The sequence below is a fragment of the Nylanderia fulva genome, unplaced genomic scaffold (assembly GCF_048542155.1).
Source record: "Nylanderia fulva isolate GAGA-0341 unplaced genomic scaffold, ASM4854215v1 Scaffold53, whole genome shotgun sequence".
Classification (NCBI taxonomy): domain Eukaryota; kingdom Metazoa; phylum Arthropoda; class Insecta; order Hymenoptera; family Formicidae; genus Nylanderia; species Nylanderia fulva.
This window is the reverse complement of record NW_028190621.1, coordinates 979,055-1,000,789: the sequence shown is the minus strand read 5'-3', so window position 1 is coordinate 1,000,789 and position 21,735 is coordinate 979,055. Positions and strand designations below refer to the sequence as shown.

The 21,735-nt window shown below is 31.4% G+C and overlaps 1 protein-coding gene across 2 annotated transcripts; it reads right to left on the bottom strand.

The window, feature by feature from the left end:
• Positions 1-4,386: 4,386 nt before the first annotated feature.
• On the bottom strand, positions 4,387-6,600 carry LOC114936368 (uncharacterized). 2 transcript variants are annotated; one of them, XM_029309547.2, is made up of 3 exons: positions 6,402-6,600; positions 5,577-5,880; positions 4,387-5,546 (listed from the first exon to the last, which is right to left on the bottom strand). In XM_029309547.2, the coding sequence occupies exons 1-3, from the start codon at positions 6,528-6,530 to the stop codon at positions 4,699-4,701; spliced, it is 1,281 nt and encodes a 426-aa protein (XP_029165380.2). In that variant the 5' UTR covers positions 6,531-6,600; the 3' UTR covers positions 4,387-4,698. The 2 variants fall into 2 exon arrangements, with proteins under 2 accessions (XP_029165380.2, XP_029165379.2); XM_029309546.2 differs by having other exon boundaries at positions 4,387-5,880; positions 6,402-6,599.
• Positions 6,601-21,735: the final 15,135 nt, after the last annotated feature.

Here is a 21,735-nt window from a genome sequence, read left to right as displayed (position 1 = left end):
ACTTCATTTCTTCCCCTTCTTTTTCTTTCTATATATATATATATATATATATGTACATATATATATTTGTATATTAATTTATTTAAATAAATAAATATAAATATAAATATATATGTATATGTATATATAAATTATTAATTATATTTAATAAATATAAATTTATTAAAATCTGTATTTGTGTGCGTGCGTGCGTAAGTATTTACGCAAGGTTTACGCTTTATATTAATTCAATTAATTTTGTTATTATATTTCTTTTTATCTCGAGAAATTATTTCATTAACGTGTATCTCTCATTAAAAATTTGTGCTTTTTCAATTAACGTCGATAACATTCATCGATCCAGTGAGTTATTTTTGCAAACGCGTGCATTCTAAGAAACAATTTCCATTTTCCAGATATATCAGGTATTATACATAAATCGAATAGGTTGATGCTTAATTAATTAAACTCTGTTTTCGAGCGCCTTCTACCATTTTCGTCCACATTGACTGCATCTTTTATTCAACAAGCTTTCTCTCCAACTAATTCCATCTTCGATTTCGTCTTTCAATTATATATTCTTGCATATATATATATATATATATATATATATATATATATATAGTTCTCTATTTAAACTGACTAATTTAACGCGTCATTATCAAAAGCTGAAGGCAATATCCATTTCATCTTTGACAACGAAAGGCGTGATTTGAAAAGAGAGGGATGGGAGAGACTGGAAGCAGACAGGCGTAGCAAAGATCCCCCATCTGCCTTTGTTTCTCCTTGTTTGGCTCGCCAACAGGAAATTAACATCACGGTTCCGCTCTTTCTACATAACCCGCCGCCCGTATTGTTAACTACCCCCGAAAAGGGGATAATCTGAGATTTGTCACGCTTTGACATTACATGGGTACCTCCACGTGCGTCACGTGACGTCACGCGAAAAGGCCGCGGCGCGTGTCGCGAGAGATTCGCGAGATTTATAGTTTTTTTAGCTCGGTACTTATCGCATCCGTGGACGACTTGGGTAATTGCCCGCGTCGTTATGAATGCGTAAAATGTTTGAATACGCGACGTACATATATGTGCTAAAATCCGTTCGCGCGATACATATTTCATTCGCAACCTGCAAACATCACGCGCGCATGTAACGCAAACAGGTCGTATGTCCGCGCGAAACTGACCGCTATTTTTTTATTAAATATTCGCGCAGACGGGCAGAAAAATTAATACTATGCGCAATGATAAACCGTAAGTTTGTCGTATGCGAAAGATTCGTATATTGAGCGTGACATTGTTTCGGTCAAGCTTTGGAGATATCGATATACCCGCAGAGAGTGAGAGAATAAATGAAAAATAATATTTAAATAAAAATTAAATCAATATAAAAGTAAATGAATAAAAAATAGTATGATTATAGAAACTAAAAATACTTTTCTAAAAACATTATTTTTCTTGTCAGATTATAAATAATTAATACACAGAAAGAATTTTCTCTTAGAATTTACCCTGAAAATCATGGTAATCGTGCGACAATATGGTATTGGAAGAATCTTATAAGAGTTTCTCTGATTAATATTTACTACAATAAAAATATTAATATGTACATAATAAAATTTCCTATGTACATAGTAAATTTTATTACATATTAATATTTTTTTGGTGGTCAATATTAATCAGAGAAACTCTTATAAGATTTTTCCAATACCATATTGTCGCACTATTACCATGATTTTCAGAATAAATTTTCAGAGAAAATTCTCTCCGTGTACGCATTAATTCAATAAATGTATTCTTTCATTTAAGAAGCAACAAAATATTTTATTTTTCTTTTCTCAATATATTTTTATTATATTTATTTTCTTTTATAAGAACTTTTAGATTTGTTATTGTTTGTATTTTATTACGTATTGCTAATTGTTTTTATTTATTATTTATCACTACTTGTTTTCACAAAATTATTTTAAATAAACGTAATAGTTACTTTCCAAATAATGAACATTTGAAAAAATATTTAGAATATAATATAAAAAATATTCTTTCTTCAATAGTTAACGCAATTTCGATCATTTTAAATATTATTTTAAATAAGAATTTTTGATTAGTTTCTATTAAAATTAATATATTTTCTTTTAAAATTAATATTTATTGTATTATAATATTTTAATAATAAATAATTTTGATTATTACACTATACTTATCATAAAAATATATCAAATAAAATTATATTGAACACAAAATTACTCGAATAATTATTTTCTATTTCAGTAGTCCTTATTTAAAATGTGCTCATCATGGATATATGCATATTAATTTCTACCAAAATTATAATATTTCAATAATTAATTTCAATTATATAACAATTTTGATTAATGCTGTACCTCTATTGTATGTACCTCAAGAAAAATACACATTTCAAATAACGTTAACGTTTTTTTAAACAAAACCACTCGAACGAGATTGTTTTCAGTAGTCCTTATATAAAACGTGCCCATCGCCGGATACGCGTATTGAGTAAGTGCGCGTTTATTAATTAAACGTACGTGTTGCGGATCCGTGCAAACATTATTTTGAGCTTAACACGCTTCTTCCGTGATGTAATAACCGGCCAAGGCCCAGGGTCTTGCCTGTGCCTGGTTCTCGCATTCTCGGTCGCGCAAAAAGAAAGCGCACCATCGCGCCGATAAGAAAAAAAAGCGCGATCCCTACAGCTCGTTACGTTGCACCGTCCAGGGGGTGAGCTGCGTGAGCCAATCAGATAACCGTTAACAGCGCCGAAAAAGATCGTTCGCGGGAATTAATCGTGTCGTTCATATCTCGTTTAGCTTCTCCTCGGGAGAGAAATTACCGCAGTTGGCATCGTATCGATCCATCATCCGAAATATCGGTGCGCGAGTTTCGTAGCCCCGTAGCTCTTGCTCGACCTCTTAACGTTCTCTTAATCGTCGGAGCGCAATATCTTCTATACTACATACACATACACGCGCGCACGCGCGCGCGTGTGTGTGTGTGTGTATGTGTGCGCGCGCGCGTTATGCGCATAAAAGTTTTTTAGTAGGGTTTTTTTCACATATAGGAAAGGAAACGCGAAGCGCGCCCCGGTCGTGTGGTTGTACCATCTAAAAATAAAAACGCTTTCGTGCTTGATCAATCAACGTAAATAAAAAAAAAAAAAAATAGAAATATAAAAAGGGTCGTACACTCATCTCATGCTGCAATGCCGATAATTTTATGCGGCTAGAAGTTTTACAGCGTGTACATAAAGGAAAGGCCTTTCTCTTTTACCAGCAAAAAATTATATAAAATAAAGTATTATATACTAAGGAAGGGAGAGAGGAAAAAATTAATGAATATTATATTTATCCTAAGTAGAAAAATATTACAGTGTGTTTATAGTGTTGCGCGATAATTTAACAAAAATATTATAAAATATAAGAATTCAGCGTAAAAGAGATGGAAGAGTAATCTTGAAAGCCTTTTTATATCACGATAATTAACGCGATAAATTGCGCTTTGACTTGAATAATATATTAAGCGTAAATGAGAAATGAAAAGAAACGAATAAAACTGATTTAATTTTACATAGCGTAATACTTTTTTGTCATTATATTTGTTTTGCACAGTTTATTATATCAAAAAATTTGTTAAACTCGCTTCCTTAAGCGGAGAATGTTATTAGAAGCTTTTAATTTAATAAGTGTGTCTGATAGTTTCTTTTATCGAGAAAAATAGTGTCACAAACAACGATACGCTATGATCAAGTTTCGATAAATTAGTATTTTAAACATTTTTTTAATTATATATATAATGAGATTTCATAATTTTTCGCAAAAGATAATTTTATAGAGATTTTTCATCAAATTTTTTAATATAAAATAATATACAAATCTAATTTTAATCTAATTAGAAATGAGTTTGAGTTAGATTACAATCTTTTTAAGTGGGTGAAGAGGAAGGAAAGGAGTCCTTCATCTCGTCACTTGAAAAAATAATAAGTGCCAATGTAGTTTTGTTGAGATTTGCAACAAAAGATAAATTTTTCCATCGCGAGAGACAATGGGGATCGCGAGAGAGTATAATCATTTAGCTGCAAACGGATTGAAAGTTTACCTTAGTCCAACTGGGATATGAAAAAAAGAAAGAGAGAAACAGAAGAATGTCCGAAAGAGCGCTTTATGGGAAATATACGGGTGCGATGTTAAGCGGCTCGTGAAAGTTGTAAAATTACAAGATACACGTCAGCGAATTCTCTGGACACTTACATCATTAAAAAGAAGCAAACGTATATTCTAGTTTGATACGTGTCGAATTAATTAAAGCATATACTTATCTCTTTAGCCATAATTTTACATTTAAATCTACACATCATTATATACTAACTAAATGACGGGTTTTATGCAATAGTATATATATATATATATATTTCATGCAATAGTAATACATATATTGATAATCGTCACGTACTTCAATTTTAACATATTTTTGCAAAAGTTTCTAATCAAGAAATTAACAAAAATTTTAAATAATGATTAAGCTTTTGTATATTTGTATCATTGCCTGAACTATTAATTATCACTTGCTTTGTCGGGAGTAGTGCTACTAATATCATTATCAACCGTGCTACTGCTTCTTTTATTGCGTATGCTGCTGCTTTATATTTACTATCAAATCTAAACATCAATAGTTCCAGAAACTTCAATACCAAGTTTCTTTGTGTTAGCTATCGCTTCCACCAACATCAACATTAACATCAACAAGTGATCCGCCACTATGATCACGTGTGCTTCTATCATTGGGAGTAGTGTTGTTGTCATCTTCACACTCGGTAGTGTTTTCATCTTTAGGTGTAGTACTGCTAGGAGTAGTGGTGCGCGCAGTGGTACTGCTGGGAGTAGTAGTGCGCGCAGTGGTACTGCTGGCAGTAGTGGTGCGCGCAGTGGTACTGCTGGGAGTAGTGGTGCGCGCAGTGCTACTGCTGTAAGTAGTGTTGCGCGTGGTGGTACTGCTGGGAATGGTGGTGCGCACAGTGGTACTGCTGGGAGTAGTGGTGCGCGCAGTAGTACTGCTGACAGTAGTGGTGCGCGCAGTGGTACTGCTGGGAGTAGTGATGCGCGTGGTGGTACTGCTGAGAGTAGTGATGCGCGTGGTGGTACTGCTGGGAGTAGTGGTGCGCGTAGTGGTACTGCTGGGAATAATGGTGCGCGCAGTGGTACTGCTGGGAGTAGTGGTGCGCGCGGTGGTACTGCTGGGAGTAGTGTGGTGCGTGGTGCTTCTTCTACGAGTTGTACGGCCGCTTCCATTATCTGATAAATTGTCATCAGAGCTATCATTGTCGCATGAATCATCGTTACTGTTGGGAGGAATAGTTCTACGCGTGGTTCTATGGTTGTGGGTAGTAGTGTGGCGCGTGGTACTTCTTCTACGAGTTGTACGATCGCTTCTATTGTCACTATTATCAGATGAGTTGTCGGTACTATCATTGGAAGAGTTGTCTCTATCATTATCGCATGATTCGTCGCTATTTTTATCCTCGGATGTATTTCTGCTTTTATCTCTGTCATGACCTGATGAGTGGTGACCAGATGAGTGGTGACCTGATGAGTGGTGACCAGATGAGTGGTCACCTAATAAGCCACCTAATAACCCACCTAATAAGCCGTGATCACCTAATAAGTCGTGACCTTGGGAGGACAGGCAGACGTAAGCTTCTATGCGTAATTTTAATTTTTCTCCACGTTTTGCAATAATAATTATCTCCAATTTTTCTTCGCCAATCTTGCCTACTGCTAACTTAACATTGAGGATTTGTAGAGCACTGATTTTAACGCAGGTGATAACTTTACCTGCAGCCTTAAGCTGAACTTTGTGTACCACAGGAAGAAGTTTAGAAACTATAGGCTGTAAATAAATAGGATATTGATAATATAAAAAACAATGCACTAAAATAAAATAACTTAATTTTAAAGAGAATGTTAAATATTTAACATATATCAATTAAACTGCAAAATTTTATGTATTGAGTATATCAATTACTATAAATAATATAAAAAATAAAGTCAGATAAAATAAAAACGTAAAGTTTTTCTATAGTGTAATATTAAATATTAATAAGATTATATAAAAAAGTACATATCTAAATATTGATGCTTAAATAAATCGTCCAAAAATTATGATACAAAGTCTCAAACTCAATAACTGTACAAAATACGATTTTTTTTAATATTTACAAAATTTAAATATGGAACTCTCAATAATATAAATTAGACTAAAAGACTTATACAATTTTTAAATTAAAAACTTTTTTTTAAGTTGATAAATAAAATGCAATTTTATATATAAGATGAAATGAATTCTCTCTCTCTCTCTCTCTTTATATTTAATATATGTATATATACAATGTTTCTAAAATAATTACTTACTTTTTCAATAATTTCGTCTGTGAGGAGTTCATCGCCCTCTTGACGTTGACCTCTCACGAAATCAGTGCCTGCTGCTATGCAAGCGATCGTGGAAAGGCATACAAGCGTGAAAAGTAAAGTGCGCATCATGCAAGATTACTTGTAAAAATCCGTGTGTTAATTGAAGTCAAACTGCTCTCTTGATGAAAGACGAGTGCATTTATATCATTGCGTTATCAATCTCCATCCTCGATAATTCCACAAAGAATCGCATCATATAAACTCACGGATTTTGCTTGACATTGACACAACTTATGTAAGATTATTTGTCTTATTTTTTTCTACACATGTTTTTTTACTGCATATTGCCGGGACTTGACATAACTTGCTTGTATCTTATCCCGTTTAACAATAGGAGAAGATCACGTTAAACATGTCTATGCATTTTCTTTGGGATATGTTTCACAGTTTTTAATTCGCTATATTTTTCTCTTATATTTTATAATAATTAATTGTCAGTATAATTATTACATCTAATTTTTTACAAATTAACTTATATAATATATTATATATAATATTATATAAATTATGATATACGTAGGACTCCATGTCGAATGCACGTGACAAATAATAAAATAAGTTGTAGAAACAAAATTGTTAAATAAACAATAAGAATGTGTGTGCGGGACTCTAAAAATAACTTTTCAGAATAAAGAAGATAAATGTCATGTGAATAATATCGTTTATAAAACTTTTATATTTACATGCTACAAAATAGGATTTATTACAATCATCTTCTGACGCAGCAGTATACACTTTTTATCTGACACTCAATAAAAATATCATTTTTGCGACTATGACGTTTTCTTGACATATTATTTATCTTTTCGGCTAAAGCTACCTGCAATTTACGTCATTGTTGAGATTGGGTGCTTATCGGGAGGGTCTGATATCATAGATACCATTAGTGCATGACACATCTATGATTAATTAAGTAGTTTCCGCGATTACTTAATACTAAATAATACGACAATAAAAAGCAAAATGTGTAATTAGTGCGATTTTTGCATAACAGTGGAACTTTTAGCGACTTTATCTGTCCCGACACATGTTCTACTATATTGCACTCCATCTTAAGCTGCGAGTGAAAAAAAAAGATACCGGGGATAAAAATAAGAGTGTCGATTCTTTAATAAGATAATTTAACATTTTTAAAATATTGTGGCGACAATTGTAATAAGATTTATTTAATCACAATTTTGTATCCCTACATTTCGTTCATCTCTGTCGACTTATTTTTACACATTTTTTTTAAACTCGCATCGATAATGTCGTCGCGACTCTCTCGCGAACTCTCTCCGAGAGACCATATCGCGCAAATTAATTCCTTTTCATAAATTCAACGCGGAGGGAACGTTTCATATTCCGTGCCATAACTCGAAACGTGTTCCTCGGTACGTGTGTAATCTCGAATCTCAGACTCATCATTTTCAGCCGCGTCAGCTTATGGTACGTGAGACCGTAAGAATTAGTTAAGTGAGCACAGAGCTACGTTAGGTAGTAGCGGCTTTTAAGGAATGCAGAGCCAACCTGGTCGAGACTGGGTGCCGAAGTGAACAAATTGATCAATACAAGATGTAATAAAAATGTGGACCTGTGCTACTTTAGAAGCGTATCTTACTCGTGAAATGAGCAAAAGAGTTTACATGAACGTATGTCCACAAAAATGATTTCTTTAATTGGCCATTTTGTTCTGCTTAACAGGTGTTGCTTAATTTTTGCACAATTTTTGAAAAATAATTTATTTATTTTTGTTTATTCAAGAATAAATTATTTCTGAAATAGAAGAATCATTTTCTGCTATTTTTTATTGTTGAAAATAAAATAAATTTCATGAAAATTATGCATTTCTTACTCACTTTTAAAATAAATAAATAAATAAAATAATTAATTAATCTCTTACGTAATTTGAGAGTTCTGCATTTCTGCTAATATGCAATAATTGTTAATTTATTTATATTTTTGCATAATATAAATATCTAATTTGTTGACGATTAATTTTAATATTTAAAGCAACGGATTTATAAAATATGAAAGTAATGGAGTAAAGTAATAAATGCGCTGATAAATATCAGTTAGATACAGTTAGGTACGACCTATCGGAAACGTCTGTTCGTTAATAATACATTGCGTAATAAAATTACAACAATGGATTTATATTCGATTCACTGGAGTTTGTTACACACTAATTCCCATTAAAAAAGCACACGAATGGATACGAATTCGTCCGCAAATAGAGAGATATGAAATGTTTAATTTTATTAATTTCCGATTGTAAATCACTGCAACCCGTGTTTCTAGAAAGGTATTGTTTTATGAGAAAATTGTGTGTGCGTTTTCACATATACATACAAGTGAGTGTATCCGATTTAAATATTTAAAAAATGAGATATTAACGAAGGGCTTACGTGTACTACATTCAAAATTATCATTAAAAATTGCTATCGAATAAATAATTCGACAAAGTATAATCGTTCAATCGCACACGAGAATATTCAGATCTTCGTCTAATACAACATATGCAAAATATGAATTTAAGCTATTATCAATAAAAATTTTTTTGTACAAATTATTTCTTGCGCAGATATTTTTTAAATTATATCCTTGAAAAAAAGAGACAAATGCAACGCAATATTTACACAAAGATTCGACATATAAACTATTTACATTTAATTGATAAGAATCTTATCTCCGAGAATCTCATGTCATAATATTTTCGTTAAATCTGTTTAAACAGCGATTCAAAATTAACCGAGATGTAAGTCAAAATTTATATCAACTTAATCTAACCTAACTTGAAGTGCATAATCCATTCGATAGCTATATATACTTTATTGCGACATTCGCAATAAAGTATATATAGCTACCGAATGGATTATGCATGTCTTCTGCATTTCACTCAAAATGTTTGCTGCATATAAATTACAAGATCACATATTGTTTTTTGGCAAACATGGAATCCGTGAATCATTTTATTATGCAATTAAGTGATTTATATGATTCTGATTTAAACAAATATTCTATATTTTAAAATATTAAATTAAAAAGATTGTATAATAAATACAAAAGATACAAAGAGAGCCAGATATTAGACGCAACAAAACTGTTTTTAAATTCTTTTTTAATTATTTCAAACTCAGACAGCACACAATATTTATAATAAAGATTCATAAATATTTATGAATATACATTTTTTCAAGTATTATATAAATATTTTGAAAATGTTAAAATAATTATAAATATTAAAGTAATTATTATAAATATTTTATAAATATTATATGCTGTGTGTCTGGGAACGTTTTGATCCTTTCCTTTAAATCGTCCTTTTTATTTATTAATTTTTTTAGAATTTTTAGTTTTTGCATATAAATTTAAATTTAACGAGATCTCACAGATTTTCTGCTATATTACTGCAACATACGAGTGTGTTAAAAACGCAGATGTCACGTCTCTTATCTAAAATTGAAAACGCAGTTTCCCGACGATCGTCGCATTTTCTGAGACGCGTTTTGAGAAAAAGTGGGAGAAGGCGGGTCGATTAACGAACGTCCTCCTTCAGAACGTTTTACGCACCAAAATGTGGAGGACGCGTTCGTATCTAGATTCGTGCATATACGTGTGTGTTTCACATGGCTGCTGGTAATTACTCACGTCACGTAGCCGTGTTGCTGGACGCCATTTTTTATATCATCAAGAGAGATGCTGGAGTGACCAGTGCGAGCCACCGGCAGCAGCCCGGTTGCGCCATACATATATATATATATACAGTGGATAATATCGGGTCGATGCTTTTTATTAGTGTCGAGAAAGAGAGAGAGAGAGAAGGAAAAGAACCGCGGGGATGTATCGATCCAATAAACGCCGTCACGTCGCCGGATCGGGGCGAGAACAATCGCGCGCGTTACAGAGGATAAAATTCTCCGCTTGATCTGACCGCGAGTGGAAATGGCACGTCACGTACCGCGGGCGATCTCTTCTTTCATTAACGTTACGAACGTTTCACGCATCGCTCCTAATCACTGCCCGCGAGTACAAGCGATCACGAACACGTCGTGAAAAGAAACCGTTTCCCATTTACACGTGCGCGTATATATGCCATATGTTGCACGTGTGTGTGTGTGTGTGTTATTTCTACTTTCAAATCCTGTGTCCATGTGTTTTCTCTTATTTGTTCCTCGCGCGAACTAAGACGTTATTTTTGCTCTCATTCTCGAGATCTTGGAAAATATGTAAATCTCCATTTAGTGTAGATTGAAATTTAATGAATAATTTGTGATATGTACGTGTTGTAATCGCGCACAAAATATAAAATAATTATAGGCCAAGTTCTTTGTTTAGATATTTAAATTTACAAATTTTTTAAATAATATTTTTTTTATAATGTAATCGATAAGTATGTAAAGATATAATTTTAATTTTATTCTTATAAATAATTCTGTTCTGCAAGTATTATATTTTAGCATTTTATAAATATTTTAATAATGGTTCAAAATTTAATAAATTAATGTGATATGTAAGTTATAATTACGCACAAGCTATAAAATAATAAACCGCAAATAATTTGTTTAAGTATTTTAATTTATAAATTAAATTTAAATTAAAAAAAGAGCTATATTTGCAATATTTTTTCTCTTATAATATAATTTTAGTATAAGAAATTATAACTTTTATTTTATTCTTATAAAATATTAACTTGCAAACATTGTTTTAATATTTTATATTTCGATAATATAGATAAAAATTTAATAAATGACTGGTGACATGTAAGTTATAATAAAACACAAGCTACAAAAATAATAGACCAAGAGTTTTTCGTTTAAATATTTTACATAATATTTGTTCCTATAATATGAAAAGATTATAATTTTTAATTTATTCTCTTAAAATAATTCTGCCCTGCAAGTATTATTTTTTTGATACTTTCTAAATATTTTGATTTTTGTATCGATCTAATGCCACGATTTACAGACGAAAAAAATCACATGGCAATTATTTCTAATTCATTGTAACTGCGAAATCAATTTTGTCACATACGCTGATATTATTATCTCGCGTCTATTTTTATCTACGCGCGTATCGCGCAAAATATAGAGGAATTTTATTTTATCCGCTTTACACTGTAAATTTTCAAAGCTCGATGTCGCTCGGAAAGGGCACCAATTCGATAAATATTGAACCAGGTGGGATATCAATCACTATCAATGCGTCTTGTCCCGAACAAAGTCGCAAATGGTCAACTGTGAACATATTCCCTTCCTTGCGGTGACACTGATATCACGCATCGTTTGTCATTATTATCTGTATTCGTAATTAAAATTTTCCAACTTATGATGAAGGATTACGTGACCTGATTTCCGGGAAAATAAAATGACCATCGTAAATATCACGCTTCGCGCTCTATACATAAAAACGTAACATAGTTCAGAAAATGACATATTTCGACGTTTCAGTGCGAAGTACATAAAATATGCTCTGATTCTGTGAAAATTCACTGCAAGAGAGAGAAAATGATGATTCTCTATAAAATTATATAATATTGAGATAATAATAAATAAATTAAGAGAATAATATGTAGCACATTTTATGAATACTTTTCTCTTAAACTTGCGTTATTTACATAATTATTTTTAATTATTTATATAATTATTTTATTTATATATTTATGTTTATAATGTATTTATAATTATATTTACAATTATATATTTATTTACATAATCATTACCTCTGTATTAATGATTAACGCGAAATATAATTAGATAAAATCTGGAGAGATAGATTGCTAGATATATCATCGCGAAATTATACTTTTCGAGGCATAATTTCTTTGAAATGCATACTTGCGATTCTAATGGATTCTTGCTGATCGGTATCGACATGTGACGCTTTTTAAAGGAAACGATTTAAAGAAGGATTACATACATAGAGCCGCGAAAATATAATACATAAGCAGAAATATATTTTATCAATATACAATAAATATATTAGGGCTCGTGATTCTAACCGATTAGTCGATTAATTTAAAATTGATTAATCGATTGTAATCGAAAGAAACGATTGATACTCGATTAAACGATTAATCAATTACTTGTTATTTTTATTAGAATTTTATAATATGTAACTGTAGTGTGCTTTTCTACAAAGAAAAGAAAGAAGTGTTAAATGAAAACTTATATATTCAAATTAACGCATTTATTGCTTTGTATTGATATATATATATAATAGATAATAAAGTGTAAAAACATTAGTTTAATTCGATTAAACATATTAAAAATGATAATTAATCATTCTAGAAGAAAAAATCTTTAAAAATAAGTATATTAATTAATTAGAAAATCGTTTAAATGATTAATCAATTTAAAGATTAATCGAATAGTCGTATTTTTATTATAATCGATTAATCGATTTTAAGCAATACATTTAATTCTAATAATCGATTAATCGATTAATCGAATTAATCCGTAATCACGAGCCCTAGTACAAATTAATTTACATATTTTTCCGATTCCGGGTTTGAATTTTCGCATTAAAAAACGCAATCGGCATATTTGCCTTCTTTAGGAAATGGCGCCTGTCATCGGTAATCGACACATGCGAGTCGGAGCAATACCATAGATTATGTATCAGTGTTTCTCGCTCAATGGCTCCGTGTTCAATGATTCGTGAACTGCTATCTGGTCCATGTGACCGCACGCTGCTTGCCAGATTTGCTCTTTGATAATTCTGACAATTCAAACTATATGTCTGTGTGTATATATTCATACATATATGTGTTATATGTATGTGGAGACATATGACGTATGTATTATAAATCTTTTTCAGTGGTATCAGTGTATTATATGTATATATGTGTAAATATTTTTTTTAATAAAAATATTTTGTTTAAAACTCTGGTAAATCATACAAAAATAGAAATTTGGAAAATATTTTATAAAATGTTATTGTATCAGAGTACTTATATGTCATCACAGTACTGATATCTAAATATACACAGTTATTTATATAAATTTTACATCAATAAATTTTATATTTCACTGTGGTTTGATATATCCAATTTCATAAATTAATATCTATGTTATTTAATATTTTATTATTATTATATAATTGAAATATCGCTGCATATAAAAGAATATGAGAGTAGTATAATATGCGAAATTAAACGACTGTTTAAATTTGAATATGTAAATGAAAATAAATTATCGCGGTTCACCGAACTCTGATATTACTACAAAGACCTATTATAAACAGTACGGGGAAAAAATTGCAAATGCATACATATTGATATCCTCGCGATAATAATATCATCTAAAAGTAATTTCAATTCGGAACATATATATATACATATTTTCGCGAATATTATCGCTCTCCCGAATTGTCTGTCGAACGTTAATGAGATCCTCGGATTAATCCGACCTGTCGGCTTTATTTCATCATTTGACAGGTGATTCGTGCCATTTCGTCCCGATATATATACATAATTCCAACATCTTGCTTGCCTATCGAGATGGTAAGATCAATCATCCAGGGAAATGTGGTACACCGTGGGATGAACGGATGATCGGACACCCCGGATGCCGGATGTAGGATCGAAGTTTTTCGTCCGGTATCCCTTTCCCTTGTAGAGACAAAAAGAAAAATTCGAGCCAAAACATTTTCATGAATTCAGCGACCTCCTCTTTCCTTTCAGGGGGAACGGAAAATATTCGAGGTTCCTCTTCCGGAACTATGTATCTCTTTTTTTTTGTTCTGGAGCGATGAAATGTCATCACGCTTGACGTATCGCGCCGGCTTGAAAATTTTTGAAGGGCAATTTCCCGGGTATGATTCGTTCGTGGACGGACAGAGACGAGACTCAAAGAACAGGCGAAAATCAAGCACGCGTGTATCAATCGCGAGTGCCAATCTTCACTCCGATGACGAAGGAGGGAAGGACGACACGAAGGTGGTGGCCTTTATCTCCTTGCCTTTGATATCAGAAGTCCCCCGAGTGCGCTATGCGATGCCCTTCCATGGAAAACTTTTATGCGAAAGTACCTCGACATTATTTGGAAACTCTCGAGCTTAATATCTACGCGTAGAGAGGGCGATAGTTTCGCCGAGAAATTCCAATTTGACCAATCGCGACATCAAATGACGAAAATAAATATCTCTTCCTTTCTCTCGCTGTATAAAAATGCATTTTCTATTTTTATCGCCTCATTCCGCACGAACAATTTCAATAATGTTATATTATAACATAACTCTCTTTCTCTCTCTCTTCCCGCGGAATGGATATCTTAAGCTTCTCAACGCGAATGAAATAATAAAAGTGGGAAGGCGAAACATTCTTTTTTTTATTTGGATTCTACATTTTGTATGAAATCAATATTAATCTTCGGAATCAGATAAATTTTTCCGTAAATAACTTGGCTGTTACCGTGGTTTAATCTGTCGATGGTAAAAATAATACGCCGATATCTTTTCAAATATTCTAGGTAAAAACGCCCAAAGTGTAATCAGTAACAATGCAATTTTATCGGATAGAAATATTTTGTAACGAGACATTACGAAGCGAAACTGCAAAACTGCAGCTGCGCTATCCAATCGTAAATGTATTTACGTTCAATTCTATCTGTATCAATTATTAAAAATCAGTTTTTTAACATGCATGTATATTTAAACAATATATATATATATATATATATATGCGTGTATTAAAAGATTGATTTTTAATAACTGATACAGAGAGAATAATTAATTATTATTATATCTATTGCTATTATTATTAATTATCATTTTTTATAATTAATTATTTAGATATATAATATTTATTATATATGTATATGTACACACACATATATATATATTGTATATATGTACATAAATAAATATAGTTTTATAATACAAAATAGATTAAATATAGTTTGGCAAAATATCGGCATTTGTGATAAATTTGAACAAAAATAGAGCAAAAACATCCCAAGTAGCAAACTGACGTTATTAAACGTTATTGAACTTAAAATGACGTTATTCTGACGTCTATGACAATATCAAAAAGACGTATGTTTGCTATCTGGGATATTACCAGAGCAAACAAACTCTCTTGTCCCCTTTCTACATCACAGCCGTGTCTGTTTTTGGTCTTTTTTTGCATAGAAAAGATTACTTTCAATAACTTACGAAGACAGTCATAGAACTCGATTTTTGCAAAAACGTTGGGGCTGTCCAAGCAGACGTTATGTCACACAAATTTTCTTTCTCTCTCTCTCTCTCTCTCTCTCTCTCTCTCTCTCTCTCTCTCTCTCTCTCTTTCACAGATACATACACACGCACGCCTGTTCCTTCCGTCTTCGTTTCCAGTTGGCGGTTAAACCGGAAATAAGCAATCGCGACGATGCCTTTGCGCAGTTTCGCTCGTTTCGAAGACGAAGGAATTGATTGAAACACGATTCCCTCGATGCGCAAAAATTCGATGTCCCGTATTTCATTAGAAAGCGCCATTGTTGGATGAAGACATCGCGTTGTCAGCAAACGTGATTCACGGATCCCTGTGGAATTACGAAGATCTGGGAAAAAAACTGTATTTTGAATAAGACATAAGAGAGTAAATATATTCAAGCGATAATTGCATCTTATCGAACTCAGCTGTCACTTAGCTGTCAAAATCGCTCGATCAGCTGATTACATATATGGAATATTTCAGGAGAAATAATCAGCATTTTAAAACATAATTGTACACATTATTTTGAGCAAAAAAATTTATATAAACTTGTGTTTTATTCTGGACGATTATAAAAATACAACGTATTCATTCTTAAGGAAATGCTGATTAGGTCTATTTTATCGATAAATATTAGTTAACTCTTTATCGGCCATACAAGAATGAAAAATCCTTTACCAGAATTAAAGTATTTATAATAACAAGTCTGACCTATTACATATATATATATATACAAAAAACAAGAAAGCTAAATAATAACAGTTTTTCTATTAGTCTTTTGCATTGGGTTAACCTAAACGATAAGAGAATACGTTTGAAACAATTAATATTAATTAATAAACAATAATTTCAATTAATTGACAATTTTGACATAAGTGAATATGAACCATTTTAATTATACTATTTTAATTAAACTAAAAAATTTTAAACTAATCTGCTAGGACTTATTAAACGTAGCCTAATGTTACCTACTAATGGGATACCATGTCTTAGAATGCTGACTATTCCTGCTAAAAGATCCTGTATAATCTATCCTCTCTAACAAAGAACATATCGTAGGTTCTTGTTTGAATAATACCTATATCTCGATAAGGAACGTGTATAAACATGTGTCATTCCTCCCAAAGATCTAAGAGGGGAAAAGGCGCGAGAAATGTCGCGCGGTACCTATTGCTCAACGGAACGAGATTATCATCGTGACTTATGTATTTCAAGAATCATCGGCTCCGTGATGTGAAACATAATTTACCCGGCTTTGAGAATTCTAAGCACAGACACTTTTCCAACGGGTAACGTGTTTCCACCCGTGATGCTCCCTCGGCGACGGTTTAGGGGTGCATCGCACGTAAGCCAACGCTGTTACTTGATTCGCTTCATCTTCCACCGGCCGGCTTAGAGGGGGATAGAGACTTTTATCTTATCCTCTCCCTCTCCCTTCTTTTCTCCTTCTTCTTTTTTTTTTTTATTCCTTCGACCCCGCCGTCTTCCGCGACGCGCTTGTGCGGAGCTCGTGGAACTCCGCTCGTGAAAATTGTACTCCAATTTAGTAAGATCCGATTTGTATGGATGGTTGTGCCCGGGATATCAGACCGGGAGGTATCGAGTGCAAGAGCGCCGCGGAATTTTGATGGCGTCGAATTGCGATAGGTGGTGTATGTAAGTCCGCGGCGGTGTTTGACACGTTTTCCAAAAATTAATATGTCGCTATTGACCTCCGGATAGCTCCCCATTATTTAACCCCTCGGGTAAATGCACCTTACGTGCGGAAAAAACTTTCCATATCTATATCAGAATCACTGTGGCACCTGGAAGGAACTTTCTAGACATGATTTAGTGAAAGAGATATGTAACATGTAATGAATGTATTTATAATATCGTTCAAATAATTTATTATAATTTATTATTTGATTATTTATTATAATATGCAAAAATTATTATAATTTATTATTTATTAATAATAAATTCTATTATATAAAAACTATTATATTATGCAAAAATTATTAAAGATAGGGAGAAAATAATAAGCAGATTTGAAACAATTTCATAGATATTTACGTCTCGAGCAAACAATATAAAACAATTCTTATTGTAGTCAATAAGAGAACTGAGCTGAATATCGTATATTATCTTAATATCGTATACTTGTATTTCCCTACTATGCTATAAATGCTACATTCTCTTGGAAATTGTCTTAATAGCTTCTCCTTTGTGCAGTATAATGTTAGTCTAGTTGGGGAAGTGAACGAAGTAATTATAGTTTGTCGGTGTAAATTAATATTAATTTTGGTTGTTTAAAAATTTTTGCATACGTGTATTTGGACGGGTGTTTTGAATAGAAACGTCAAAGTATTTTTTTTAATATATACATATATGCTAGCTATCTTTTAATTTAATTAATAAAAGTTGTAGACTTTTGTATTCTCGTTCGGACAACCATAATTTTTTTCATAAATATTTATCTGATATCGTATACCAATATTATATTACTAATATTAATATTTAAAAATATATAATTTTAGTTAAAAATGTAATTGAAGTAAATATTCCTAGCTTTCTATCTTCGAAGTTTACCATTCCTATTTAAGTGTATTATTACTATTTGTTTATTTATTATTTATTATTGTATTATGCAGATATAGATATTGTATAGATACATAAATATATAGATCTGTTTTAAGTAAATTTATTTATTGTCTGAATGCATGGTAATCATTTTTGAAGTATAATAAAGTGTATTTTTCGCGAGTGCTTTATGTGTGAACAATTAGTACTGCAATTCTGTCGAAAGATGACTTCGCGGCGAACTGTCTTTCCGTACTCAAGAAACTGCATAAGAAGTATATAAGGCGATCAAATGCTGCCCTGCTCCTACATAATATTAAATTTTGCAACTTATTCGTCTGTTGTGCTTAAATTGCAATTTATATATTTTTATAGGATTTTTTTTCTAAAAGGTTTTTTCACTTAATTTTCTTTTATATAGTTTTTTTTTAATACTTTTACTTACCTTTTTAAGATATTAAGAATAAAGTGTGCTCAATATTGAAAATTGCAATTTTTTTAAATTTTACTTAAAAAAAGTTTATATATCTTATTACAGTTTGGAAGTCTCCACGTGATTAAATTTTGATCTTACAATTTAGAAAAATCTAGTCCCAAATATAAGGCTTTTTAAAAATGGGGATCCGAAATATTAGATACATTTCCCTTTTTTATATATATACATACTTATTTTGTTTGGGGTATTTTTGTTAATCCATTGAACAATTCAGAACTGAATAACCGTGTGAGGAAATGCAAAAATTATTAGCGAATATTAAACTTCATTTAATTTTTATTTTAATTCAACATCGAGGTTGCAATCATTTTTATCAATATGATCTTTTTAAAAATATTACGCTCTCTAAGGTAATTAATTCCTATAATAATTATTTTTAAATAAAAATATTAAATTTAATAATTAATCTTCTTAATAAATTAATTAATTAATGTTTAAATATATAAAATTAAAGTTATTTATATTTAATCATTCTCCCAATAAAATATAAAATTTAAAAAATATTTCTTAAATAATTTTAAAATTATTAAATTCAATAGGATCTTCTCGTCGCATAATTTCTCTTAAGAATTTTAACTTAAAATTAAAATTTTAAATTTATTAATTGAAACAGTTTTAATTCCATCAATTCCTTCATTCCAGTTTCCATTTAAAAAACAATTGATTATGCTGCTTTCTATAAACATATCTCCGAAATATGCTGAAACGGAGCGTTGTAATAAGCTTAATAGCGGCATATAACTATTACTCGTACGGCTGCAGGAACTTGGCGTCATAACGAAGCGAGTGTATCTGAGACGGCTTGGAGAGTTTACCGACCAAGCCTCCGGACTGCGTACATTACTCCAAATACACACCTGATAATCGTCCTAAACTCCGAGTGTATCGAAACAGGTGCGCGTAAACGCACGTACACATGCGCGCACGTGACATCTCAACGTTCACGCACACACGTACGCGATGCGTTGCGTATTAGTACGTGCTCGAAGATAAGGGTGCGAATCTCCGGGCTTAATGCCGTACTAATTAGAGAAGCTCACAGAGGCGGAATAAGATTATGCGATTAATTCGGAGATTTTCGATGCGCGTCAAACATGTTCGATTTCGAGCGATAAGATAATTGCATTTTCTTCATAAATTGCGTATCGTACTTTAGCTATAAAAAATGCAAGAAAAAAATGAAATTTAAATCGTTAGAGGGAGTAAACAAGATTCGCAAGATATTGTGAAATTTCTGGATTTATCGGGGCGAAAATAAATAAGGAAGTGATTTTTCTTACTGATATATTAAATTTGCAGCATCGAATAATATATAGCTCTGTAATACGTAGATCTGATATAACAGTATGATTATATTCACGGCATATTTGTATCATTATATTAAGTCTTGTCATGTAACGTCTCGTCATGTTGTACTGTGTATATACAGGGTGGTCTATTTTAATGTTCAAATTAATTTTTTCTATGCCTTTTATAAAAAAAAAATTACTTGACTTTATAAAAATTACTTAACTTTTTCTAACACGTTATTTTTAATGTTATTGACGATGCTTTTAATAGCTGCTATTAAATCTGGCACTGTTGAAAATAATATTTATCATTATATAGTTTATGTGATTATTAGCACTTTTTTATTATTTTTTATCGATAAAATGAACTGGTATACAAACATTTTATTTATATCCATTAAAAACTACAGACTTTTCTCTTTCCAATACAATTTTTGTTTTCTCAATAACTGCATGCATTGAAAACCCGGTAAAAAATTTTTATACATATAATTATATATAAATTATATATAAAAAGCACTTTTATCTAATTATTTATGAACATATTTCATATATAATTTCGCGATTATATGCCCATACAGCACAAAATATTTTAAAAATCTTTTAGAAATATTTCTTAAAAGATAAAATAATTCTCGAAAATATTTTTAAAATGTTTCTATGTCCGTTTTTTCATGTTTAAAGAATATTTTCAGAAATATTTTTGAATATAGATTTAAACTAATATTTTAAAAATATGTATCAAATATTTAAGAAAATATTATCTGAGCAATAAAGAACATTTTTAAAAATATTTTTAAAAGTTTTTTAAAGTATTCTAAAAAATGTTACCACAAAAATTTATAAATTATTTTAAAATATTCTAAAATTATTTTAAAATGTTTTTATGCAATATTTTATAGAAATATTTAGAAATATTTTTTGAAAACATTCATAATATTTTGTGCAGTATGGGTGTATAATTTTATATATTTCTATATAACTTTATATTTTGTTATATATACAAAAATTTTTCTCGGGAAATGACAGCTGATTAGTTTCAGCGATTTTCTATGGGACACCCCGTACATATAAGCAATGTTTCGTAGCATTAATATTCCTGGAGTGATGCCTTCTATTTCCGATGCCGTGCGTCAGCGGGCATTATTTCCACAAACGATGTGCTTGAGATGTACTGTATGTCAAACAGAAGGCGTGTTGCGCGCGGCTTGATTCATCTTTTTCACGCCCGACGCAGCGCGGTCTGTAATTCTTCTATACGGCGGAAGCGGGTTTATCTCTGATCTGATGATATCCAGTCTGGACGCGCGAGAGTATCTGCAGACACGTTACACGAACGAGAACCACCTCTTCTCCGTCCCTCTTTTTCGTAGAGAAATATATCGCTCTCCTCGCATCTTTTTACCTTATTCCTGAAGTAATGACGTCCTATCTCGACATCTCATCAGCGAGAACAAGAGGACGAATTAATGGAATGGGTATCATTGACTTATCTTTCCTTTGCATATGTACGGTATTACAGACTTCCGAAGAGATATAAGATAAACGTACATATATTGGAAGCGGTATTCAAAAAGTAATACGAAAACAAAAGAAGATATATGAGAAAGAGATTTCGTGATGTATATTCATTTATTTTGTTCTCTCGAAAACGACATATTTTTAAAATTATTCGTAAGTAAAAAGTAATCATTATTTTATTAATTTTCTATTAAACGAATTAATTAATTATAGACAAAGATAGTCGTACGA

Excerpts from the sequence above, each read along its gene's own strand:
- LOC114936368 (XM_029309546.2), bottom strand. The coding sequence starts at position 6,530 with ATGATGCGCACTTTACTTTTCACGCTTGTATGCCTTTCCACGATCGCT. Across the intron at positions 5,881-6,401 it reads CAGACGAAATTATTGAAAAA|CCTATAGTTTCTAAACTTCT; the intron begins GTAAGTAATTAT and ends ATTTATTTACAG.